This window comes from Hyla sarda, chromosome 3, assembly GCF_029499605.1.
Source record: "Hyla sarda isolate aHylSar1 chromosome 3, aHylSar1.hap1, whole genome shotgun sequence".
Taxonomy (NCBI): domain Eukaryota; kingdom Metazoa; phylum Chordata; class Amphibia; order Anura; family Hylidae; genus Hyla; species Hyla sarda.
In genome coordinates, this window is record NC_079191.1 from 238,390,326 (window position 1) to 238,417,947 (window position 27,622).

At 40.5% G+C, this 27,622-nt stretch overlaps 1 protein-coding gene across 7 annotated transcripts in view; it reads left to right on the plus strand.

The window, feature by feature from the left end:
- The window catches only part of FIG4 (FIG4 phosphoinositide 5-phosphatase), a 653,436-nt gene that overhangs the window by 306,133 nt on the left and 319,681 nt on the right, over positions 1-27,622 (plus strand). For all 7 annotated transcript variants that reach the window (XR_008891311.1, XR_008891312.1, XM_056566306.1 and 4 more), the window contains exons 17-18: positions 5,813-5,951; positions 21,249-21,307. Coding sequence is in view for 5 of the 7 variants with exons in the window: in XM_056566306.1 (XP_056422281.1) it covers positions 5,813-5,951; positions 21,249-21,307 (198 nt within the window). In the remaining 2 variants the exon portion in view is untranslated. The remainder of the gene's footprint in view (positions 1-5,812; positions 5,952-21,248; positions 21,308-27,622) is intronic.

Below are 27,622 nucleotides of genomic sequence, written 5' to 3' on the forward strand. Positions count from 1 at the left end.
TTTGACTATGCTACAGGGGCTGTATATTTACTGTTGTTCATAATATAGTGTCTGTACCTGTGTGTGACGGTTTTCTCACAATTCTTCTGTGATTTTCACTCCAATATTTATTTTTAACAGCATACAAAATCACTGTTGTCTCAGATTTTTCCCAGGTTGCAATGCGGCCAAGACCTGACTCACTAGTCAGCTGATGACAGGGAGCCTGTCTGCTTCAATGAGTGGAGGGATCGCTTGGTAGGAAAGAAATCAATCTGCAACTAATGCAACAGCTGTAGGCACCTTGATTGAAAACCACAGGTGTTTGAATGGATGCAGCTCATTTATGTTTCAAAGGGTGGGGTGGCTGATGTGTGGGAGGAAAATGGAATTGTGGGATTTGCAGTCAAAAAAAGAAAAGTCAAAGGGGAAATACCAGTTCACAAAAAGCTAGCCACAATATTATGGTAAACTCATGACATAGCCATTTAGCCCCAAGACAAGCGCAGATCCTTCTAAGCATGTCCATTACTGCCTGCCAGGTACATACTAAAATCACCTTATGGTGGATAACCCCTTTAACATTAGTAGGTGTTAGCAAAAAAACGCAGTTCTCGCTTTTGGGATAATTTTTCATTTATGACATTGACTGTGCAGGAGCAATAACATATTTTATAAGCTTGGACAATTATGCGCACAGTGATACCAAATATGTTAAAGGGGTATTCCAGGAATTTTTTGTATTTGACTATGCTACAGGGGCTGTAAAGTTAGTGTAGTTCATAATATAGTGTCTTTACCTGTGTGTGACGGTTTTCTCACAATTCTTATGTGATTTTCATCCCAATATTTATTTTTAACAGCATACAAAATGACTGCTGTCTCGGATTTTTCCCAGCTTGCAATGCGGTCGAGATCTGACTCACTAGTCAGCTGATGTCAGGGAGCCTGTCTGTTTCAATGGGTGGAGAGAGCAATATGCAAGTAATGCAACAGCTGAAGGCACCCTGATTAAAAACCACAGGTCTGCAGCTCATTTATGTTTCAATGGGTGGGGTAGCTGATGTGTGGGAAGGAGGAAAATGGTATCATGGGATTTGTAGGCAAACAAGAAAACTGAAAACAGGAAATACAAGTTCACAGAAAGCTAGCCACAGTGTTCTGGTAATCTCACAGCATAGCCATTTAGCCCAAGACAAGCGCAGATCTTTCCTAAGCATGTCCATTACTATCTGCCAGGTACATACTAAAATCACCTTATGCTGGATAACCCCTTTAATGCTTCCATTTTTTATTTGGTAAAAATTTTTATTAGGGAAGATTTATATATATATATATATATATATATATATATATATATATATATATTTTTTTTTTTTTGTAAGCATTTTTTTCTTTTTTACACTATTTTAGCCCATCATTGGGGCACTTATAAGCAATTAATAAATTGCTTATATAGATCAATGCATATACATTATCACTTAGATTATCACTTAGATTATCACTCTACTGGTAGAGCCTGCCATATATTGACTGGCAGCAGTGATTGGCACCCTGCATACAGTATATATACCAATGAACCACCAATGACCATCAAAACTGATTGGTATTGATCGCTGCATTAGAACAGTTAAATGGGCACTGTCACCAAACATTTTTTTTGATATGTATATATATCTCTATATATATCTCATATCTCTAATATAGATCTATTTTTTTTCCATTAAACTAGTTAATTTTACATTTCAAAACTGGCCACTAGGGGTCTCCCTCCTAGTGGCCGGCTGCAGGCTGGCGTGACGTCACGCATGAATTTGGACCGATGCTGAGTTTCTCCTTAACCTGGACTTAGAAGAAAAGTATTTTAGGGGCATTAAAAATGATTTATCCCAATTTATAGAGATTCCTGAAAGTTTACTAAACTTGGTAAATACTTCAATCACAGCTCTAAGAGATGGTCCCATGTCATTCAAAAACAGTAGGGCATCATCCGCATAAAGCGAGATCTTGTTTTGATAGCTTCTATATTGAAACCCTTTTATCTCTGAATTAGCTCGAATAGATTCTGCCAGCGGCTCCATTACAATAGCAAATAATAGGGGGGGACAGTGGGCACCCCTGTCTTGTACCTCGATACAGTGGGAAGCTATGGGAAACCTGCCCATTGACCCTGATCCATGCAATTGGTTATTTATATAACAGCCGAATCCAAGCTATAAACCTTGGGCCAAATCCAATTGCCTCCAGGGTCGCCCAAAGACAGAGCCATTCCACAGAGTCAAATGCTTTTCGTGCATCTAAAGCAAATATGGCCCTGTCTTCGGCAAGTCAGGAGGAACCTGTAAACTCAAAAAAAGCCGCCTTATATTGGTTTATGCTGATCTTTTTGGGATAAATCCAGTTTTATCCACATGAACCAGTTTTGCAACCACTTTGTTTAGTCGTAAAGCTAGAACTTTAGCGAACAACTTAACATCACTTGTCAATAAAGAGATGGGTCTGTAAGAGGTGGGATCCGAAGACTCTTTACCCGCTTTCAATATAACTACAATAATAGCCTCTATCATTGATAAAAGGGAGCACCCCCTCAGCTAAGGACTGATTAAAAACATCCAGAAGTTTTGGTAGAAGAACATCGCCATATTTTTATAAAAATTTCTACTGGAAGACCGTCTGATCCAGGAACTTTATTATTAGAAGAAATATTAACGATGTATTCCAGTTCTCCTAAAGTCAACTCGGCTTCCAAGAAATTATAATCGGCCTCTGATAGTTGAGGAAGAGTTATTTGACTTAAAAATTCTTGCATGGCTAATGTAGAATATTCCCTCCCAGACTGATATGAGGAGTAAAAATCTAGGAACACATTCATCACACCCGAGTTATCTCTCACAACAGTACCCGATCTATCCACTACCATTGATATATGTGATAGTGGATCCTGAGCTTTTACTATTTTTTGCCAGCATCTGACCAACCATCTCACCCTCTACGTACACTGCCTGTTGGTTCATCATCCTCCTATTATTAGCTTCCTCCAGAAGATGAATAGTCAATTATTTTTGTACTTTGCATAGTGATTCCCTGAGCAGGCCAGAGGGATTCTCTAAAAATGTTGCTTCTGCAGCTTGCATAGTCATATAACATATGTTTTTAAGGCCCAATTGCGTTTAAATGAGACAATAGACTTTAACAAGATTCCACGAAGAAAAGCTTTCATATCATCCCATATAATTTGATTGGATAAAGAGTTCTCGTTTAGTGCGAAATATTCAGAAATCGCATCTTTTACGTTTTGCACATTCTCGAGCAATGAGAGCCAATAAGGATTAACTTTCCATGCTGGCCGGCCTGGGTTATCACCCCGCACTACGATATTTACCTGGAGAGGAGAATGATCAGATAAAGTCCTAGGTAGGTAAAAGGTCTCATCAATGTAGGGAAAGATCAAATCATTCCCAAAAGCCATATCAATCCTTGATCGAGAGGAATAAGTAGCTGACCAGCATGAATACTGTCTAACTAATGGATATTTCATACGCCACACGTCTGACAACTCAACCTCTGACATTAGGTTGCCAAACCTACTGAGTTTGTTTTGATTACCCCCTTGTAAATTGAGCATCTATCCAAAGCAATATCAATTACGTTATTATAATCCCCTAACATTAATAATGGAATATCAGAATGTAGTGCAACAATTGAAAGAATTTTACGTAGGATCACTGATGAATATGGTGGTGGTATGTATACATTCATAATAAAAAATTTCTTGTCATATATAGCACATACTAAACCAGCATATCTTCCCAGATCGTCTACATATTTTTTTACTAAGTGTAAATGATATCTTACGATGAATTAGTATGCTCACCCCTCTTGACAAATTTGTAAAGGTAGAATGATAAGCCGCTTTTATCCAGGGCTTCTTTACAATATGTAGACGATCTGGGGTAAGATGTGTCTCCTGTAAACGGAGAATCGAAGCTTGTGAATAAAGAAAAAATGTAAAAACGCATCCGGTTTATTATATTCTAACAGTCCCTGAACATTCCAACTAATTACTAAAAAAGACATAGCTTAGTTCTTGCAATATGGTAATAAAAGAGATACACATTGGAGCAAAGGGGGAAAAAAAGGCCTGTCCAGTTACCTATACCAACAATTGGGGCATCACATAACACAATGCAGTTTAAAAAAAAATGTATTATAAGAAGCCCTCCACCCAGCCATTCTGTGTCCCTCCCCATTTCTGGAGAGTGGGAGGTGCTATACCTCACTTGACCCCAACGAAACACCCGCAGAACAGATGTTCCAAAAGCCTCCATCTTGCCTCTCTAGATCCTCACCTATTCAATAATATAACCCATATTTCCCCAATCTGAAATACAAATCCCTCTCTTATCTTACCCAGAGCCTTTGGGAGAAGGCTCCGTCCTATAATGCCTAATACGGAAATTAGTATAAAGCCATTCGCAAGCCTCTCTAGCACTCTCAAAAACAATGCTACTACTCTCAACCTTGCAGGATATAGCATAGCGTATGAAATAGACAGTTGTTGAAGTCTTTTCTTGACATCCCTGAATTGGGACCTCGTTTTTGGACATCCATTGAGTAGTCGCACCAGGAAGTAGCAGCCAGGAACCCGCTGGTATTTGCAGACATCGGCAATGGTACAGTTGCCAGCCATTAATCCTTCAGATGCAGTGATCAATACTGATCATGGCATCTGCTGCATTATCAAGGCTTGGACCACCCACAGCATAATCGCAGGAGTTCAATGAGTCATAATGGCCAACGGAGGTGCCCTCCCCTAGCTCCTGGCGGCTTCAAAGGTCTCCTTCTTTAGTCTGCCTTCTAGAAGACCAGAGAAGTAGATCACTTATATTACTGATCAGTGTTTTGCATATGCATAGTAGTAATTATTGATCGCAATCTAATGATTGCTATAGATAGTAATAAGTTAATAAAAAAAAATAGAAAGAGTGGAAAAACCTCTTCCCCATTAAAAATCAAAATTCCCCTTTTCCCATTTTACAAAAAAATGTATAAAAATGTAATGAACATGAAATAGCAGGTGTTCGGGTAGCAGGGTTTAGGGGATGGGTAGCGGGTTCAGGGGAGGGGTAGCGGGGTTCGGGTTGCGCCGCGGCCATGTATTGTTTTTAACACAGGGTGCCTCCAGTTTTTCCCCACTATAACTCCCAGCATACCCTGACAGCCAATAGATGTCAGGGCAAGCTGGGAGTTGTAGTGGTGAAACAGCTGGAGGCACCCTGTGTAGATGAACTAAGTGCGGAAGTCCTCCCCAGCAGGCATCAGTGACGTGGTGCCTGCTGGGGAAGTCTGCCTGGTAGTGAGCACACTACCAGGCAGACAAAACTGCATTTATGCACTTATTTTATATAGTAAAAAAAAAAAATTAGGCAGGGAGGAGGTTAGGGATAGATGGGAAATAGGCAGGAACAGAGAGGGAAAAAAAAGGGATGGTGGGAGCTACCCTTTACGGGATTAAAGTATAGTAAATATATAGAAAAGCAAATGAACACAAAGTGTTCAATTGGTGACTGAAAAACAAATTTCCTTGAAAACTGTGCTGCCAAGGCCTAATTAAACTGCGCTGACCATACGCACACTTCTGTCAGCTTGATTTCTAGGGTTTTTTCTGATTTCTGAGTTAAATCCTGATGTGTTCTATAGACTAACTGTGGACTTAATTTATATTATTCTATTATAATTATTATAACATAATTAGTGTATTACATTTAAAGCTATACTTTGCATAATTGTTTTTTTTTTTCTCTCTCACTCCTTTTGTTTTTTTCCTCCCCAGACGCAGACAGACAAGATGCAATCAATCTTTTTTTGGGTGTTTTTAAACCTACAGAAGGCAAACCTCATCTCTGGGAGCTGCCCACTGATTTTTATTTGCATCATAAAAATACAATGAAACTCATCCATTCAAAACGAAGGTAATGATGTGATCTCTGCCTCCATGACCATAAATGCAAGCATGGTTGTTTGTATTTTTTTGACGCGCCTATAGTTAATTGCAGCCCTTGGCTGTTTGATAGGGTGAGGAGCCATTGGCTCATTGCTCTGTCAATCTCTCTTGTGGCCGTCCACATTATGCAGGCAGCCACAAGAGGCAGAGCGTCCTTCCTCTGAGCCCTGGTGAATGAGTGATGCATCATGTGCTGGAGTACAGAGTGGAGGAAAAGAAGAGAAGACAGGCTGCAGACTATAAGGAAGCCAGATGAGTATCTCTGTTTTTTTTTTATGTTTTTTTTTTTAATTTTGTCATGAGGTGCTGCCACTAATACTATTACCACTGCCTAAAGGGGCTGCCATTACTATTGTTTTTTAAATCAGATCTTTTTTATAAAACTTTTTCCATTTAAAACACAAACAAACAAAACCGTAGGCACAATGAATAGAATAGGATACAAAATCCCAGAGCATGGCTTACAAAAGGATATCAGACACATCAAGTACTGAGATACATCAACATTGTGCACAAAGAAAATGTGATGAGAATGTTATAAAGAATACAGTAAACACAATAAACCATAAAACCATGCTTAAGCAGTTCCCCTATGACTCCAACTCAACGTGCCCTCAGTAACAGAGCAGAGCACATCCAATATCCTCTTGGGAGACGCCAAGCCACCCATAATGCACATGAGAACACCTACCTCGCAGAAAGAGGCAGAAAAGTAGAAAAAATACATATAAAAAAGGGGGGGGGGAGAGAAAAGGAAAAAGAGCATAAGAGGAACCAAAAAAGAAAAGGGGAACACAGAGAAAAAAAGAAACAGAGTGTGTATATGAGGTAAACAGTACAAAAGCTAACTATGGCCAGCATTGAATAAGGCCTGTAGAGGGCCTCTGCATAATTGAATAAGAATAGAAGTGGGCAACCTGTCAATCAGCTCAAGAGTCAATAGGACACAGCAAAGGGGGAGGGCAGCTTTCCATGTAATGGCTCACAAGCCAGTCAGTGCAATCTACGCAGCAGACAGGGAAAGAGCAGATCACATTACACAGAGAGAGAGAAATAGTTAGAACAGACACTGTGTGTGAACAGGAGCCACAATCCCTTTCCTGGAGACAGAATCCTTAGGCTAGGTTCAGATTACGGAATTTCCGCCTGCAATTCCACTTTGACTTTGAAGGCGGAAATTCTGCTTGCTAAAATGTATTGTGTAGTGAATCGGTTTCCCTTCACAAATTCACACTTCAGAATTTGTGAAGCGGAATTTGTGAATGGAAAATCCGCTTGGAAATTTCCGCCTGAAGAATGGTGTTGCTCTTTCTTCAGGCGGAAATACTCGTGGAACACATTGCAGTCTATTGGAGACTGCAGTATGCGCGCGGTCCTGGCCGCACTCGGAATCTCCGGGCGAAAATGTTCTGCAGGGAGATTCCGTAGTCTGAACCTAGCCTTATCCTAACTATAACATCTGCAGTGCACAATTCCTATAGGTGCTATACAAGGATCCACAGCAAAGAAGGGATTATTCCCAGGTTCTGTGTGTGGGCTGAACATAGGGAGACCTCTTGTGCTCCTCGATCTGGGCCCCCTCTCTGCTATATTATTGTCCCACTCTTTGGATCTCTACTACTGTTGTTTAATTGTTTAATTATGCCAAGCTTGCTCCTTTTGATATTTTCTTGTTTGCGTACACTTGGCTATTATTTCAAGTTGCTTGTGTATTGTAGTTATGCCATTTTTATTTTTATTAGTGTTGCATGTGACTTACATAGTAACATAGTTCATAAGGTTGAAAAAAGACCAGAGTCCATCAATTTTAACCTATACCCCTAATGAGTCCCTACTGAGTTGATACAGAGGAGGGCAAAAAACCCTCATCTTAGAGGTAAAAATTCTTTCCTGACTCCAAATGTGGCAGTCAGAATAAATCCCTGGATCAACCTTCTGTCCCTATAAATCTAGTATCCATAACCTGTAATGTTATTACTCTTCAAAAATGCATCCAGGCCCCTTTTGAACTCTTTTACTGGGTTCACCATGACCACCTCCTCCAGGAGAGAGTTCCACAGTCTTACTGTTCTTAAGTAAAAAATAAAAAAAATAAAACACAGTCTGTGCTGGGGAAGAAACCTTCTTTCCTTTCCTGGGTATAAATAGATCATGGGAGAGATCACTGTACTGTCCTCTGATATATTTATACATAGTTATTAGGTCTCCCCTAAGCCTTTTTTTTTTCTAAACTAAATAACCCTAATTCTGATAATCTTTCTGGGTACTGTAGTCCTCCCATTCCCCGTATTGCTCTGGTTGCCAGTCTTTGAACCCTCTCCAGCTCCACTATATTTTTCTTGTATACTGGTGCCCAGAACTGTACACAGTATTCTTTGTGTGGTCTGACTAGTGATTTGTACAGCGGTAGAACTTTTTCCTTGTCGTGGGCATCTATGCTCCCGTGATTTTATTTGCCTTGGCAGCAGCTGCCCGACACTGGTCACTACAGCTAAATTTACTGTTAACTAAGACCCCTAAGTCCTTTTCCACGTCAGTAATCTCAAGTGTTCGCCCATTTAATAATCCCAGCCTGGATTTTTCCTCCCCATGTGCATTCCCTTACATTTATCAGTGTTGAACCTCATCTGCCACTTCCCAGTCTAAGCCTCCAACCTATCCATATCCATTTGTAACAGTGCACTGTCCTCTATTGTGTTAACCACTTTACCCAGTTAAGTATCATCTGCAAAGATTGCTACTTTACTATTCAACCCCTCTATAAGGTCATTAATGAATATATTAAATAAAATTGGACCCAAGACTGGCTCCTGTGGTACCCCACTAGTAACAGTCACCCAATCAGAATAAGTACCATTAATAACCACCCTCTGTTTCCGATCACTGATCCAGGTACCCACTTACACACATTTTCTCCCAACCCAATCCTTCTCATTTTATGCAGCAACCTTTTATGTGGCACCGTATAAAATGCTTTGGAAAAATCGAGATATATGACATCCAGCGATTCCCCCTGGTCCAGTCTGGAGCTCACCTCCTGATAAAAGCTGATTAGGTTAGTTTGACGGGACCGATCCCTCATAAACCTATGCTGATATGGGTTCATACATTTATTTTTACATACAACAGAGGTTAAACTAACAGGTCTATAATTCCCGGGGTCACCTTATGACCCCTTTTTAAATATTGGCACCACATTTGCTATGTGCCAGTCATGGGGAACAGACCGTGTCACTATAGAGTCCTTGAATATTAAAAATAAGGGCTGTTTATTACATTACTTAATTCCTTTAGAACATGGGGTTGAATGCCATCTGGACCTGGTGATTTGTCTATTTAGATTTTTTTGTAGGCGGCACTGTACTTCTTCCTGGGTTAGACAGGTGACCTGTACTGGGGAGTTTACCTTATCTTGCTGTATTTTACCTGGCATTTCATTTTCTTCTATAAATACAGTGGAGAAGAATGTGTTTAACATAGTTGTTTTTCCTGACTATAATTTGATCCTCATCATTTTTCTTAAGGGCCACCACTTTTATTTTTAACCTTTTTGCTATTTATATAGTTAAAGAACATTTTAGGGTTAGTTTTACTCTCTTTGGCAATGAGTCTTTCTGTCTCTAGTTTTGCAGCTTTTATCTGTTTTTTACATATTCTACATTTTTCTCTATAGCTTTTTAATGCTTCTTTACTGCCGTTCTGTGTTAGTAGTTTAAATGCTTTATTTTTGTCATCTATTGCCCCCTTAACATTTTTATTCATCCACATTGGTTTTCTCCTATTCCTGATCCTTTTATTCCCATAAGGTATATACATCTTACAGTGGGAATTTAAGATATTTTTAAAAGTCTCCAATTTAGTGTCAATATTCTGTTTTTTAAGGACATTATCCAAATTTATATTGTTAAGGGCTTCTCTGAGCTGGTCAAACTTTGCCTTCCTAAAGTTCCTTTTTGTGGCCCCTCGAGAGATTCCCTTATTGCAGGAAAAGTTATAATGTATTATATTATCATCAATATTTCCTAGGTATCCTTCTACCTGCACATTAGTTACTGTCAGGTCTGTTGGTTAAAATTAAGTCCAGTAGGGCGCCTCATCTGGTTGGGCCCTGCACCATTTGGGGAAGATAATTGTCTTTAGCTATAGTCAGAAACCGGTTTCCTTTATGAGATTCACGTCTCAGTCTCCCAGTTTATATCAGGATAGTAAAAGTCCCCCATAATTGCCACTTATTGTGTGTTTATTTCTATTTTTCTATTTTAAACAAAACCTTTAATAAGTAAAATTAACATTATGGATTTATTTTCCTGGTTCAGTTAACCCCTCCCGCATATGGATGTATATATACATGCATTTTAGCAATGCCTTGCCACAAATGGACTTATGTATATGTCCATTCATGATCACGGCACTGCAGCTGTACAGGCGGTGATCGCATATTGCTGGGCACCCGTCACAACTGTCATGAGCAGAGCTGTGCTCTGATACTGTTAGTTAACCCCTAAAGTGCTGTGGTCAGTGTGACCGCAGCACCGATCGCGGTGACAGAGGGAGGGAGCTCCCTCTGGTCTCCATTGACACCCCGCAATGGGATCGAGGAGTCTCATTGGTAGCCATGGCAACCAGAGACCTAAAAACGGCTTCTGGTTGCTATGGAAGCCGATCGGCCGACCTGCTATGTTTGCCTCTGAAATACTGATAAGTGTCAGTGTGGCACTCACCGACAAATATATTGCAGTACACATCTGTACTGCAATGTATTATATAAAAAAGTCCAAAGTGGATACAGCACCAAATAGCTGAGGACTCAAGCTAGTAGATGGAATGAGAATTTATTTGCTATCCATGTGCACATGGGCACATGGATATCAAATAAAGTCTCATTCCATCTACTAGCTTGAGTCCTCAGCTATTTGGTGCTGTATCCACTTTGGACTTTTTGCATGCCTTTCCGGGTTGGCATTCCCGGATGATTACTTGCACACGCTGATTGGATCGGTGCTGTCTCTCCTCTTTACCTATAGCAATGCATTATATGTTTCAAGTCTCCAAGTGGAACAGTAAAAATTTAAACTGAACGCCGTAAACAAAAAATGTAAGAGTACCTGTCCCCAAACTAAACTTTTAATATATTGCTCCTTATGTAATTATAAGACCTTTTGCTATTTGCTTGCTGTTAAAATTCTCAACCTTTTATATGTTTTTAATGTGATTGAAAAAAACACACACTAGGTGGCTCTGTTCTGTTCCTTGCCACAAGTCAAACAGTTAGTTTGGTCTCCTTCTGGTCTGGCAGGAGACCAAACTCGGGAAGTGCGTGCGGGGCATGGTGAGGCACAGGTCTTGCGGTCTTCAGTGATGTCACGCTTTCTGGGGAACGCCCACTTTCTCCTGCCGGGAGCTCAAACAATGTAAAAGGGGAAAGTATAATGCAGAGCTTTTTAAAGCTCAGAATTTTATTTTTTTTACGGGCAGGAGGGATGTTAGGAGTAGTTGGGGAATATAATCTTAATTAGTTTAGAAAATATCGTTTGATAACAGGTACTCTTTAATAAAATCAATGCTGCCTCTGTAAAACTAAAATAAACATTTATCAAAATGTCCCAAGAACCCCAAAATGGTACCACTAAAAACGTCAACTCCTCCTGGAAAAAATGTGCCCTCACACAACATTGTCGGTATATAATTTTAAAAAATACAGCTCTCAGAAAATGGTGACGCATAAACAAGATTTTTTTTAATTAAAAACGTTTTTATAGTGTAAAAGTAATTAACCATCAAATAAAGTACATAAATGAGGAAACATAATAATCTTGCCAAAATTACAGCTTTTTTGATAATTCTGACTCACTAAAAATTTATTAAAAAGTGATCAACATGTCAGACATATGCCCATATAAGTACCACTGGTCCCTAAAAAGATCTGATTTTTACATTTTCTCTATAATTTTGAAAATCGCTGCCCAACTTCTAAGCCCTGTAATATTCTAAAAAAGTAACCATTCGCAAGGCAACGTTGATGATGACCAACCTTGGCAGTATGGGATATAGGCGGAAGAAGCTGGACCCTCAGAAAAGCTGTCGAGAATGGCTAGCTGGATGCATTCTTGCATAAGAATTCTATGGGATTCTATGGGTAGAATCTTCGCAGTAAGTTTGCAACGACTTTCCAGCACCAAACACCAGCCGAATGAAGTCCAGTCTCCACTCTCTTTTGATTCAACGATCCACTCCCTCTGCCAGCGCTACCCCTGCAAGAGGAAGGAGGAGTGGCAGCAGCAGCATTTTCACGCTGGAGCACATGATAACGAAGACTTCCCCCCCTGACCTCAATCGTCATCACAGGGATGTGAACCACCACCTGAACAACCAGGTAAAGTCCTAACTCAGCAGTGTTCTTTCTCTGACAGACACAATGAGCCCAGACCCCATGGACTTCTGGGCCACCAGATTAGCCCATTGGCCAGAACTTGCCCAGTTTGCCCTGGGTGTTCTGTCTTGTCCACCCTCTAGTGTACCTTCCGAGAGAGTGTTCAGCGCAGCAGGCAACATTGTCACTCCGAAGCAAACAAGATTGTAAGCCAGCAACATGGAAACCCTGACTTTCACTAAAATTAATCGGGCATCGATCAGTAGGGAATTTAAACCTCCTTTGTCAGATGCCACTGATTAGACATGACCACCCCTGCTGTACTCTACTAGTAACACCAGTCAGTCTCCTCCTACTATACATTGGCTAATACCAGTCTTTCTCCTCCTGCTGTACGTTGGCTAATACCAGTCGACATTGCCATAATATTCCTCTTGATAACGCTGTTGTAACGGCGAAGCATGTAGAGGTCGGCGTATTATTCTAGTTTTTAATAACTACATCGGCAGGAGTTTTCAGTGTGGTAGTCTGCAGCGCTGCCATACTAACCATAGCTGGAGTACTTGGCTTGGTAGACAAAAAAGTTGTTGCAACTCCCAAAAAGGCATAATTTTTGGAATGCTTGGAAAAAGAACACAGCCAATTCTATATTATATAAAAAGATAAACCTCTAATCATCTCCAACGCTCTTGCGGTGCCTTCAATGTCTTGCTTTGATCCCTGGCTGCGGTCCTCTTCCTGAGCTACAGGCAGGACCAGAGCAGGACACCTGAGTCACTGCAGGAGCCCTGGAGGTAAGTAGATGTTTGTTCTTTAAAATACTGTAGAATCGGCATTGTTCTAAAACAAAACCCTTCCCACTGGATAATCCCTTTAAAGTCTGCAGCTGAAAATTTGCACCTATAGCCACATGATATTGTGCATACTTGCTGTTACTGCAAACACTTTATACTTATTAGTATTGATTAACATTAAGGATTTTTTGTATTTAGCTGAATTTTTCAGTACTCTAGTTTGTATACTAGGTTATCTCATAAAAGCACTGTGGACTTTATAGTGTACCCCTTTAAATGTTTTTAAATGTGATGTCTTTTTTGTTCTTGCTTAATAAATGAGATAATTTTTACATGATTTGGATCTGCACTGTTCATAGTGCTTTTTCATTTTCCTCTTTCCTTGAGAGTAAAAATTATAGGACTAAAATAGCCCTTTGCCGTAATAATTAGTCTGCCTTTGGAAAGGAATATATTAGAGACTAAAGGGATTTTTTTCTTTTAGTTTTCTCCACTTTTCACAGAAAAGGAAATAAATTAAGCTAACTTAAAGGGGTACTCACATGGAAAACTTTTTTTTTTTTTTTTTTTAATCAACTGGTGCCAGAAAGTTAAACAGATTTGTAAATTACTTCTATTAAAAAAATCTTAATCCTTCCAGTACTTATTAGCTGCTGAGTACTACAGAGGAAATGGTTTTCTTTTTGGAACACAGAGCTCTCTGCTGACATCATGACCACAGTGCTCTCTGCTGACATCTTTGTCCATTTTAAGAACTGTCCAGAGTAGGAGAAAATCCCCATAGCAAACATATGCTGCTCTGGACAATTCCTAAAATGGACAGAGATGTCAGCAGAGAGAACTGTGGTCATGTGTCAGCAGAGAGCTCTGTGTTCCAAAAAGAAAACCATATTTCCTCTGTAGTATTAAGCAGCTAATAAGTACCAGAAGCATTAAGATTTTTTAATAGAAGTAATTTACAAATCTGTTTAACTTTCTGACACCAGTTGATTTAAAAAAAAAAAAAAAAAAAAGGTTATTCACTGGAGTACCCCTTTAATATTCCAAAATATATTTTAACAGAACACACATATTCTGTTTGAATCATGGACAAAACAGATTGGCCATGTTTAATCTATGCAACAATAAAAAATTAAAAAATAAAAAAAAACACATTAAATGGCAATGATTTATTACTTGACACACACAAACAATAGACGTTTCATGGAATAGGATTTCTCTAGAGAATAGGTATTAGAATCAAGGTCTTCTCAACCTCCTCAGTGGGAAGCAATTAAATATGAAGTCAAGTTTACTGATTCATATCATTTGGGATCATTACACGTTTGCATCTGACAGTTTAACACACAAATATTGTAATGAAATCTCTCCTTTTCTCTCTAGAGTTATTATAGATAATAATACTTTACTTTGCTAACCGGATAGATTATTATGTATTCATTACATTAGGACACATTTTTAAATAGAAAAAGGAGAGATGCTTGTGCATTGTCATCTTGCTAACTGATCACAATTTTTTTTCCAGTAACATCACTTGTTTACCATTTTTTATTACTTAAATACTTAAATTTGTCCATAAGAACACAGTTTAGCAAATTAACAACACTTAAAAGTGTGTAACAAATGTATTCTGAGCATTACCAGTTGTATTAGGAGCAGTGAAATAAATAAAAAAAATGCTATCAGATGCTACCCCCTTTCTTTTCCCTGTTAACTCTTCACGATGTGGTCCCCACTTCCTCCCGTTAAATGGTTTATCGAGCGGGAGGATTTTTTCTTTCTTTCTTTCTTTTTTTTTTTTTTTTTTTTTATATAACAATTCCCATTCTACAGTAATTAAAAAACAAACAAAAAAAATCTACTGGCCTCCACCGCTCCAGGGGTGCCTGCATTGTCCTGCTTCAGTCCCTGGGTGTGATCCTTTTCCTGAGCCGCTGCGTGAAGCCCAACAGCACTCTTTTTTTTTTTTTTTTCATGATTTTATTACTTATCTGGGTCTCTCAAATGAAGACTTACTATTTTCTCTTAACAGTTGTTTTTTTCTTTTTCAGCTATGATGTTTGCTTTCATTTTATTCCAAGCTTCTCTGTTTTATTTCATTTCCTAGTCAACTGAACTGTGACTTTTATAATAATTGATGGTCTCAATCATTCTGTGGCTTTTAGTACTCACATTGTCATTAACCTCAGACCATTCAATCAGTCTGTAGAACAGACGGTTACACAAGAGTTTTGTATCAGATGCATACAGCTGCTCTTTAGACATAAATCTCATATTCCCAGCTTTGTTATATAGTCAGTAACATTGAACAGTTATTTTGTATCAATATGTATAACTAATGCATTCCATTTATTTAACAAGAACGTTTGCATTTTTTTTTTCTGACATGTTTAACCAATTTGTGCGGATTTTTTAAATCTGTTATTGATGTTTTACAAGATGTATAACAAACACATAAACAGATCAGTGGAAATACATGTGGATTTTTAACTCCTATTTTACATATCCCTCCTTTTTTGTGTACAGTCAACCTTCTTAAAAGACTGACAAGTTTTTAACAATTATTATACTGTGCTACTGTTTACTGCTGAATATTTTACTGTGACTTGATTCTCTGTGCTTGGGCTAGCACATGAAGCCCTAAGCTAGTCTGGCATTGTTTGCAGGTGACCAGGAGTACAGTGGCCTCCATAATTCGTAAATGAAAGAAGTCTAAAACAAGCAGGACTATTCCTAGAACCGGACTCCCCACTAAACTATGTAATTCCAGATAGGGAACTTTGTAAGAGAGGTAACAAAGAACTCTATGGTCAGATGGGTAAAACTTCCAGAACGTCAACCATCACTGCAGCACTCCACCAATCTCGACTTTAGAGCAGAGTAGCCAGAATGAAGCCTCTTCTCACTAAAAGACACAGGAAAGCCTACCTTGAGTTTGCAAAAAAGCACTGAAAGGACTCTAAGACTGTGAAAAACAAGATTCTTTGGTCAAATAAAGCCAAAATTGTACTTAAAAGCCTCAATTCCTAGCATCATGTCTTGAGAAACCAGGCACTACCCAATACCATCCCTGCAGTGAAGCATGGTAGTGGCAGCGTCATCCTAATGATTCTTTTTTTCAGCGGCTGGGACAGAGAGACTGTTCAGGGTTGAGGTAATGCTTAATAGAGCAAAGTACAGAGATATTCTTGGTGAAAACCTGACTCAGAACGCTCTAGACCTCAGACTGGGCCGAAGATTCATTGACCCTAAGCACACAGCCAAAAAAAAAAACGCATTAGTAGCTTAGGGACAACTCTGTGAAAGTCGTTGAGTTGCCCAGTCAGAGTCCTGATTTGAACCCAGTTGGACATCTCTAGAGAGACCTGAAAATGGCTGTGTACTGATGGTCCCCATTCAACCTAACAGAGCTTCAGAAAACTTGCAGAGAAGAATGACAGAAATACCAAGAAGACTATGGTCTGTAATTGCTGACAAAGGTGCTTTAAAGGGAACCTTTTATAAGATTTTACCATATATAACGTGTGACAACGGTTTACATATGGTAAGATCTTCTTCCTCACCATCCCTGGGAGACGTTCCTGCCGGCAGGGATGGTGAAGATATGATGTTTGAAAGCGACCCCCGCCAGCCCCGTAAGTAGTCCCTTGGGTGGTGAGCTATACTCACCTAGTCCAGCTGCTCTGGCTGTAATCACGCCCCCTCAGCGCACAACCCGTGTCATTGCCATGCTCCATCTTCTTAGGGAGCAGAGCTAGGATGAGGGCTGTCAATCACTTTGAAGGGGTGTGATAGCCTGAGCAGATGGGACTAGGTGAGTATAGCTCCCTGCCCAGGGGACTATTTACAGGGTCGGCGGGTGAAATTTGCAAATTTAATATCCTCACCATTCCTGCCGGAAGGAACATCTCCTGAGGATAGTGAGGGAGGAGATTTTACCATATAGAATGCGTGGCCATACATTATATATGGTAAAATCTGATGACAAGCCCATTTTAAGTTAATATAAACAGTGATGTGATGGTATAGGGTTAAGCACAGTGACAGAATGTACAACTGTGCCCATGTGGGTTGGGTAGTAGTATAAGCAGGACACTGGGCACAGTCATTGGTATACAGTGACCTAATACTGCAGGGGATATACACATTGACTGTGCAGTACACGCTGCCATGGGTGGCCCAAACCATATATATATATGTATATGTATATAAAATATATGTAGTATGGGCCACCCAGGGCAGAGGGCACAGCACATTCGTTGTGTGTACACGGATGTTATTTTCCTACAGCATGCCCACCAGTCGGCGGGTGCTGCCTGCCAGGGATTGGTCCTGCCCTTAAACTGGTGGCTGCTGCTGTGGGTCTCAGCTTACAGGAGGGGAGGGAGAGGCAGAGTTTCAGTCTGTGAGGCTGGGACTCTGCAACTCTCTTCTTCTTCATGGAGATGGGGCTGGCCAGGAAGGGACATATCAGACTGGACTGTGTGTGGCATGTGACTAGCCCCAGCAGCCCCTTCTCTTAAAGTGACAGAGGGGCAGCAGGGGCTGGTCGGACTCGAGTATAAGCCGAGGGTACTTTTTTTCAGCATAAAAAATCGGCCTGTACTTGAGAATATATACAGTATATAAAACCCAATATGTGTGTGTGTATGTATGTTCCAGCATCACTTCCAAACAGCTAAAGATATTAACATGAAACTTGGTATACACATATTACTTATATGTCAACTACAAGCATAGGATCGGTAAATTAACCCTTACCCACTCCCATTTGCGAGGGTCAGGGTTTTTGTTTAACCCCTTCCGCTATAGGACGTATGCATACGTCCAATCATCCGACACGTTCGCGCAATTGGACGTATGCATACATCATAGCGATCTCCTGCACTGCCGCGGGCAGCGCAGGAGATCGGCGACGGGACCCGGCTGTTAATCACAGTCGAAGTCCCGCCACAGAAGCTGTAGCCGCAATCGCGCCGGTCCCGGCAGCATTAACCCCCTAGATGCCGTGATCAATCCTGATCATGGCATCTATGGTGTTGACAGGGGGAGCACTCTCCCCCTGTTCAACAATGGTGACGCCGCAATACGATCGTGGGTCGCCGTTGGTTGCTATGGCAGCAGGAGGTCAGATCCTGACCTCCTGAATGCCTGCTACAGAAGCCTGTGATATCCAGCCAGAGGCTGGATCGCACAGGCTGTACAGTGTGCAAGCTCCTCAGTTCATACTGTGCTGCAGTACCAATGTATTGCAGCATAGTATAACCTGTAAAAAATTAAATAAAAAGTTCTTCAATAAAAGTATGAAGTGTAAAAAAAATAAAAAAATGCCCCTTTCCCAATAAATACCCTGTATTATCACCAAAAAAGATCAAAAATACAAATCCTATACATAATTGGTATTGCCACGTCCGTAATGACATGTACTATAAAACCATAATATAAATTATCCCGCACGGTGAATGCCGTAAAAAAAAAAAAAAATTAAAAAAAGCACAAAATTTGCCAATTTTGGTAGAAATAGCGGACTAAAAAAGATCAAAAGGTAGCATGTAGCACAAAAATTATACCGATAAAAAGTACAGCTCATCCCGCAAAAAATGAGCCCTTACTCAATGGCGTCGGACAAAAGATAAAAAAAAGTTACGGCTGTTGGAAAATGAATGGCAGAAAAAAAATTTTGCTCAGAAAGAATAAAGAACATAGAAAGCTATATAAAATGGGTATCGCCATAATCGTACTGACCCACAGAATAAATATAACATCACTTTTACAGTGTACACTATAAAGAAAAAAGCCAGAAATTTTCCAGTTTTTCACATTATTTAGAAGTTTTTCACAAAAATGCTGCATGTGTCAACAAAAATGCACCACTTATATAAAGTACAATATGTCACAAAAAACAATCTCCGAATCGCTCTTCTCAGAAAAAGCGTTCTGAAGATATTACCATTTAAAGAGATACATGTCAAATTTTAAAAAAAAAAGAGCCTGTCATTGAGGTAAAAATGGGTCTGTCCTTAAGGGGTTAAAGTCCCATACAAGTCTATCGGAAATATGTTACTGCATAACTTCTAAACAGCTGGAGATATTTCTTCAGGTGTTTGGACTTCTGATACCTTACTTCACAAGCTCTGCCCTGCATCCTCTGGTGAATGCAACAGTCCGGCTGGCAAGCCACACCCTCCTCGCATGCCATGCCCCATCTTGCAAAGACACGCCCACCCTTTAAGCCACACCCCTTTTTATTTTCTACCCTTTTTGTGTATGTCTGGCTTGCAAATCACGCCCACTCCTACAAAGCCTCGCTCACCCCTTAAGCCACACCTTTTATTTTCTACAATTTTTATGTATCGGTCTGGCTTGCAAATCACGCCGACTCCCACAAAGCCACACCCCCTTCTATTTTCGCTTACAATATCTTCATCACAACTTAGCCCCACCTGAGGACGAGATATGAGGATAAGATATGAGGACTGGATATGAGGACAAAATATGTGGTCGGGAAATGAGGACAGCATATGAGGTTGAAATATGAGGAGGGGATTTGGGGAAGGGATATGAGAACTCAATATGAGGACAAAAGCTTCCTCCTTTTGTTACTTTTCCTCCCCCACAAGGATTAGGTTGGAAAAACTGGGGCCGGGTGCTCAGCTAGTATACTATAAACATGAAATGCTGTAGAATAAAGCTGAAATTAGGCACTGTTCACATTGGCATCTTAAAGGAATACTCTAGTGCTGTGACTATTCCTCCTCCGTTGTGCCCGATAAAAAAATGAAAATAAACTTCCACTTACCTTCCTGCGTTCCCCCCGGAGCGCTGTTACAGCTGATCGGTCCTCCGGTCCCGTCTTCTTACTTGTACACTGATCGTCATACGGCGCTCAGCCTATCACCGGATTTAGCAGTGCTCCGGGGGAAAGCAGGAAGGTGAATGAAAGTTTATTTTCATTTTTTTTTTTTTCAGCCAGGGCACAACGGAGGAGGAATAGTCGGCACTAGAGTACTCCTTTAGCTACTTTTTATAAACTTGGGGTCTATTAGTTCCCCAAAAAAAGTTGCCATCATTTTTATGTAAAAAAATGTAATAAATAAAAATGCTTTGAACATAGATGTTCTTGTAATTAAAGCTCATTGAACCCATGACCAAAAGGCTGAATGCTGGACTCTTCACTCCAAATTTAAATTAGGCTTTTTTTTTAGCTGGGTTGACAGGAAGCAAGGAATGATCTTACTCATGGTCAGCCTTCATGGCTTAATCCATCATGTAGCGAGGCCACAAGAACTATCAAAACCTGTCCAGAGGAAAATTTGCCCAGTTGCCCATAGCAACCAATCGCTTCTTTCATTTTTAACAAGGCTTCTGAAAATTAAAGAAGCGATCTGATTGGTTGCTATGAGCAATTCAGCAACTTTCCCTTTGCACAGGTTTTGATAAATCTCCCCCTATATCTCTATCGCGTGTGTATCTCATTAAATGCATCAGTGTCGGCCACGCATCCCCTGTTTAGATGTGGCAATGCGGACAGGCAGTTAGGCCTATGGCTACACAAAAGATGCGACAAAGAAGCTTTTGCTTATTATTGAGAACAAGCGTTCCTAGGAAAACAAATTTGTCTGATAATGGTTGATGTAAAAGAGCACTTTACCTTTACCTTGCAGTGGAGACAAAAAGGGGAAATACAATTCCTTTTGCTATTTTTTTGACCGACTTTGGACCCACTCTTGGTTTTTGCTAAAAAATAAACAAAAGAAAAAAGCGCAAGTTCCAATTTTAGGCCCGTGTGTTCTTCAGCTTCAGCCTAGGGAGACACAGGCTACGCTAGAAGGTACAGTTGCCAAGACAAACGTACCCTGCCCTTTTATGATGAACAAGACTTGTGCATGGAATTTCTTTCAGCCAAGGCAACTGTACCACCACGCATGGCCTGCGTCTTCCTATGCTTGAGATTTTGTGAGCCTTAAACTTAGTACTTGTGTTTTATTCAAATACTTGAAATGTAAATGCAACCTTTTAAGTCTCTTCTTATGCAGTCTTAGATAGAAGTATTACAGTTTAACCTGTTAATGTCTTTTGTTGTGTTTTTTTCACTTTCCAGTTACACTTTCTGGTGGACACCAGGGGTTTTAGAGCATTTACCTTTACCACTTGATGAAGGTAAGAGATCATCTTCTAATATATGACATGTTTTGACCTTTAGTCTTTGAATGTATTTCACTTATGTATTTATTAGACTTTCTTGAACTCTTTACACAATTCAAGGTTGATTCTGGCTTCTTATATTGGAAGATCAAAAAGAAACGATCATGTAAAATATTTCACTGTTATATTGTATAATTACATCAGTAATTGGCATTTTATTCCTAATATGTTGGCATAAAAGGGGTACTCCACCCCTAGACATCTTATCCCCTATCCAAAGGACGGCCACAACACCCCCTTCCATAGACTTGCATTGAGGGGGCAGAGCATGACATCATGAGGGGGCGTGGTCGTGACATCACGATACTCCGGCCAAAGACATTTTATCCCCTATCCAAAGGATAGGGGATAAGGTGTCCAATCGCGGGGGCCCACCACTGGGACCCCCCGCGATCTCTGTGCTGCACCCGCATTCTATGCCGGACTGCTGCTCCACTCTCGGAAACCTCTGTATTTCGGGACTGGAGACATGATGTCACGCCAGGCCCCCTTGTTATGTCATGCCACGCCCACTCCATTCATGTCTATGAGAAGGGTTCATGATTATACACAATATAATTGGTACTACATGTGATAAATTGCTGGACAGTATGTTTAATGCCTCCTATTTTGACGAATTTGCTACACATTATATATTATATTTCTAGAAAAATTGCAGTTTTGGCATTTAAAATTTATTTGTGGCACCATTTCGTTAATCCAGTTTTTATTTTTTATTTAAATTTTTTTTTAAACAGTAGAAGTTTATTGTAAATTTTCCAAAAATTACAGTATAAACAGTATGAACACAGTTTAAGGCACATGCATAGTCTTACACACAGGATAAGATAAGCAAGAAAGACACGTGTATCAAGAACCGTAAGATCAATCCTAATCATATGCAATGGAAGCTCCACAGTAAGGGTATCAAGGGACTGTCCCTGCCTGATCTCAGCTGAGTAGGTATGTTGGAGCGCTGCACCAAGGAGATAAAGAGAAGGAGAGAAAGAAAAGGAACATGAGGTAGAAAGAAAGATGGAAAAATGAAAAGAAAGTGAGAGAAGAAGGCAAATGAGAGCGAAGAACAAGGGTATAGGAAAGAGAAGGCTTACCTCACAACATGGCGCACAGGCTAAGACTCTCTGACATGACGTGTCGATTTCAGGTTGGTATTAGATAGTGAGGGAGAGAAGTGCGTGAGCATCCCCCAAATTTGCAGTTAACTCGGGGGCCCCGGGGGTTCCAGATTTATAGATCTATATTCAGGGGAGGACATGAAAGATCAGATGGTAACTGTCCATTGATCGTCTGGAATCAGCTATTAACTCCTCCATCCTATGGAGGTGCGAGAGTTCTTGCAGCCACGATGAGAAAGAGGGTGGGGAAGTGGATTTCCACAGTCTAGGAATGACCGTCCTAGCCGCCAGTAACATGAATCTAGCTAGTTGAGCGGGCCATTTAGGGAGGAGGGGGGGGGGGGGGAAGAATTGATAGCTGTAAGGGTCCCGGGTCCATATCCAATCTTATGGATGTTAACCTATGGATCACATCCAGCACTTGGGTCCAGAAGGTGCAGAGTTTTGGGCATTTCAACCATATGTGAGTCATGGTGCACAGTCTCTCCACATCTCCAGCATACATCTGGGGTCCCTGGGAAGAACTTGGATAGTAGAGCCGGGATCCGATACCATCTGGTTATGATTTTGAAGTTTGTTTCCTGGGCCTTACAAGAGGTAGGGACTTTATGGCAGTAGCGTAGGGCTCTGTTCCATTCCTCATCCGAGTATTGAGTCATCAGTTCTCTCTCCCAACCCCTCCTATATGGTAAAGGGTTTAGTTTTTTTTTTATTCATTATAATCTTTACAGTTAATACTAACACATTTCCTCCTTTATCAGATCGAATCACAGTTATGTCCTCTCTAGATTTTAAGCAGAGAAGTGCCTCCAACTCTTTTTTTTTTTTTTGTAAGATTCTGAATTATCGAGGGGTACCGATTAGATTTAACCTCCGTCAAAACTGCTTGAGAAAGTACGTCTAAATGACCACCTTGTGATACACGAGGAGAAAATCTTGACTTGTTCCCCTCAGTAAATCTACTAATCTCTTTATTACTGTCATATGCAGTTGAGGAATATGAGATTTACAAATCAATATAGCGATAAAAGCTTAGAATTTCTGGATGTAAGACTAAAGGTAGAGAATAACAAACTAATAAATGAAGGCTACAGAAAAGAAGTAGTGAAAAATGCAATACAGTAGAAAAAAAAAAGTGTCCGCTATTGAGAGATGTCCCCTATTAGGAAAAAAGGCTCAAAAATCTTTCTAAATGACCGAATACTGTCCTGTACTCACTCCAGAGTGTAATTACCTATAAACCATGATAAAAAGCAATATTACAGTAGAATCTCCCAGTGCAGTTTAATCACCCCTTATCCCTCCCCTGTATCATTTCATCCCCCCTTTATACCCTTTGCCACCTTACACTTGTGCCACATCATCTCCTTTTGATCCCCCTGTGCCATTTTATTCCCTCTTTATTACCCTCTGTGTAAATTCATAACGCCCATTTTTATAAGGTGGCACAGGGGAATAAAGGGGAATGAAATGGCACAGGGGGTGGTAAAAAGGGGATGATGAATTTACACAGGGATAATAAAGAGGAAATGGCACAGGGGGTCTAGAGAAAATGATGTGGCACAGGGTGTAATAAAGGTGTGTGTGTTTGTGTGTGTGGGGAGGGGGGGGGGGTGATTTGGCACAGAGGAAATAATATGGCTCAGGGAAGCAGGGGGGTGAATGATGTGGCCGGCGGACATACAGAAGCAGGAGACCACTGTTTAAACAGCAGTCTTCTACTTCTGTGCTGGGGCTTCTACAGGGGGGTGTGCAGCGGGGGCCAAGGGCCCTTACTGGGGTATTGGCTGTATCCCCTGACAGCGTCCCTGTGTACAAGATAGGGCCGGCATATAAGCCTGGTTGTCCCCTTTTGAGAGGATTTTGTCCCCTATTGTCCTGTTTTGGGTGTGTCCGCATCCACTATTGGGAGTGTCCCCTATTCAGAGAGTGGGACTCTGCCAGGGAATTAAAAACTGTCCACTATTGGGAGATGTCTGCTGAGGGAGTTTTTACTGTACTGCACTTTCATAGTTCACACCCTTTAGCAGGTAAAAAGGAATCCCATATGGACAGTTCACAAGATTGAAGCTAATAAACACAAAAGAAACTACATATCAAAATCAAGCAGAGGAATTATAAGAAAGGGAAAGAAAATATCCAGAAAAATATATCAGAGAGAGTAGGATTAAAGCAGACAGGAGAGACAGAGGTAAAGTTTTGAGAAAAAAACGGAGGTTCACTTTTAAATTTTCTAATTCACCTATGAATAAAATAACAGAAAATGCCATCCGAAAATAATGGTACATTGTTGAAGCGGATCAAGATTTAAAAACTATTGAAGAAAATAAACCATTAATAGCATATAGAAAAAATAAAACGATAGGAGACCACTTGAAAAACAAGAGAGACAAAAAAACTAAAAATTGGATTAAAGAAATGGTGCCACAAGGAAATTTTAAATGCCAAAACTGCAATTTTTGTAGATATAACTTGTGTAGCAAATTCGTCAGAATAGAAGACATTGAATATACCGTCCACCAATTTATCACGTCGTTCCAATTATATTGTGTACGCTATATTCTGCCCTTGCGGGTTCTATTATGTGGGGAGGACGGTCAGACAGTTTTTCATAAGAATTAAAGAACATTTTTCATTCAATACAAACCAGAAAAGGTGCCCCTCGTCTGATCAACCAGGTAATAGAAGCCCATAATGGAGATGCAGAAGTTCTCTGATTCGTAGGACTCGAAAGAGTTAATCCTGAACCAGGAGTACAAAGGCATACAAAACTCCTTCAGCAAGAATCTAAATGGATTATTAAGACTAATGCAGTAGGTCCGTTAGGGTTAAATGACAATGAGTTATTTTGTTTAGATTACTTACTTTCTAGCTCCCCTATTCTTGTTAATATATAGCTCCAATAAAAAAGAAAATAAGATCCGGTGAGTGCTGTCTTTTCATTTCTATCCTTGAAGTTTGAACTATATGGACTGAGCACCGCATATTATCATCTTTAATGTACGACTGCAACTTGTAGCACACTATAGTCCCTACCCTAAGTTTAGCAGCAGTGCCAAACACTCCATTTCTCCTGATCTGTTTGATTGCTTTTAGATTAAGGAGTGAGGTCAAGGCTTCATGCAAGATCTAGAGTCTATTGCTGGTGAGCTTTACTCCACTCCAGAAACACTTGAGCACAGTTGTCCAGAAACAGTTTGATGCTTTGTGTTTCATTTAGAACAGCAATAGGCAAATGATGTTCACCCTGTTTCAGCACTTAACAGCCCTATTCTGGGGGTTTTAGTTTCTCCTGGGCCAGTGCTTTCCAAACTGGAAGTCATGACACATTAGTGTGTCTGTGGCAGTCTCCTGTAATGTGGGACAGTCCCGCAGCAACAAGAAGGGTAAAGAAATGGCACAGAAAGTGATATGAAATGAGCCCTCACATTTTTAAACATGCTATTTTTTATACAAAAAGTTATAATCTTTTTTAAAAGAAGTAAAACAAAATAAAGTCTATATCAGTTGGGTAACGTATGGACCTACAAAATAAAAATAAGATGTCATTTTACCCGAAAAGTGCACTGTGTAGAATTGGAAGCCCCCAAAAGTTACAAAATGGCGGTTTTATTTTTTTCAATTTTTCCCCACAAAGATTTTGGTTTCACCGTAGATTTTGTAGTGAAATGAGTCATGTAATTACAAAGTACAATTGGTGACGCTAAATCAAGCCCTCATTTGGGTCTGTAGGTGGAAAATTGAAAGAGTTATGATTTTTAGAAGGTGAGGTTGAAAAACGAAAGTGCAAAAATGAAAAAAACGATAGTCCTTAAGAAGTTAATGCCTGTTGCTACCTACATTATGCAATGAATTATGACATTATGAATCTGTACATTGCTGTAAACGGCATGCTACTTTTATTGTTAACTGTGGAGCCACATGTACATAATAAAAATGATGTCATAATAAAAATCTACAAAATTGTACTTTGTAAAGGAGAACTCCAGAATATAAAAATTGGCCCCCATACTGCCGGCAGTAAAAAAAATAAAGATGTACCATACCTTCCACTGCTCCCCCGGGCTTCCGGTAACCGGCTTCGGTCTCCGCCGCGATCCTCTTCCTGGTTGCTGGTGGTCGGCGAGTCATACTGCACTCAGCCAATCACCGGCCGACTCAGCCAGCGATAGGCTGATCGGCAGTGTGACGTTTTTGGCCCCGGCAGCAGGTGCCGGTGTAGTGAAGAATTTTGTGTCCTGAAGCGTTCTCACACAGCCGCTCAGCCTATCGCCGGCCGAGTCGGGACTTCACTGCGGCCGGTGATTGGCTAAGCGCAGTATGACTCGCCGACCACCAGCAACCAGGAAGAGTATTGCGGTGGAGACACGAGCCGGTAACTGGAGGCCCCGGGGGACCCGAGGAAGGTATGTACATCTTTATTTTTTAACTGCCAGCAGGATTGGGGACAATTTTTATATTCTGGAGTTCTCATTTAATAATAGTATTCACACTACATTCTATTTACCTCCCATATCCTTTTGTCATGTCCAAAGGTAAATGGTGCAGTTAAAAGGGGAATGATGTTGCTGGATACATTTTCTGTGGTTATGCATTTGCAGTCATGGCCGTAAATGTTGGCACCCCTGAAATTTTTCAAGAAAAAATGGATTTCTCACAGAAAAGGATTGCAGTAACACATGTTTTGCTATACACATGTCTATTCCCTTTGTGCGTATTGGAAGGAAACTAAAAAAGGGAGGAAAAAAAGGGCTGGACAAAATTAATGGCACCCTTTCAGAATTGTGGAGAAATAACATTGTTTCAAGCATGTGATGCTCCTTTAACCACTTAAGGACCCAGGGCATAACTGTACGCCCGTGGGAATTCCAGTAACAGCCGCCCGCTGGGTGGGGACCAGACTGGGATGCCTGCTGAAATCGTTCAGTGGGCACCCCGTGCACACCCCTGGGAGGGTCCTGAGACGCCCCCCCCCCCCCCCCCCATGTCAGCGATCGCTGGTCAATTCAGATCGGCGATTCTAGGGTAAATCGGGCTCCGGTGACCCGGTACCAGCAGGAGTGAGGTGGCACGTGTGGATCACGTGATTGATCGGTCTGGATCACCGAGCCTGCTGGGAGTTGATCAGGCGGCGATCGGGCAAGTCAGGGGTCCC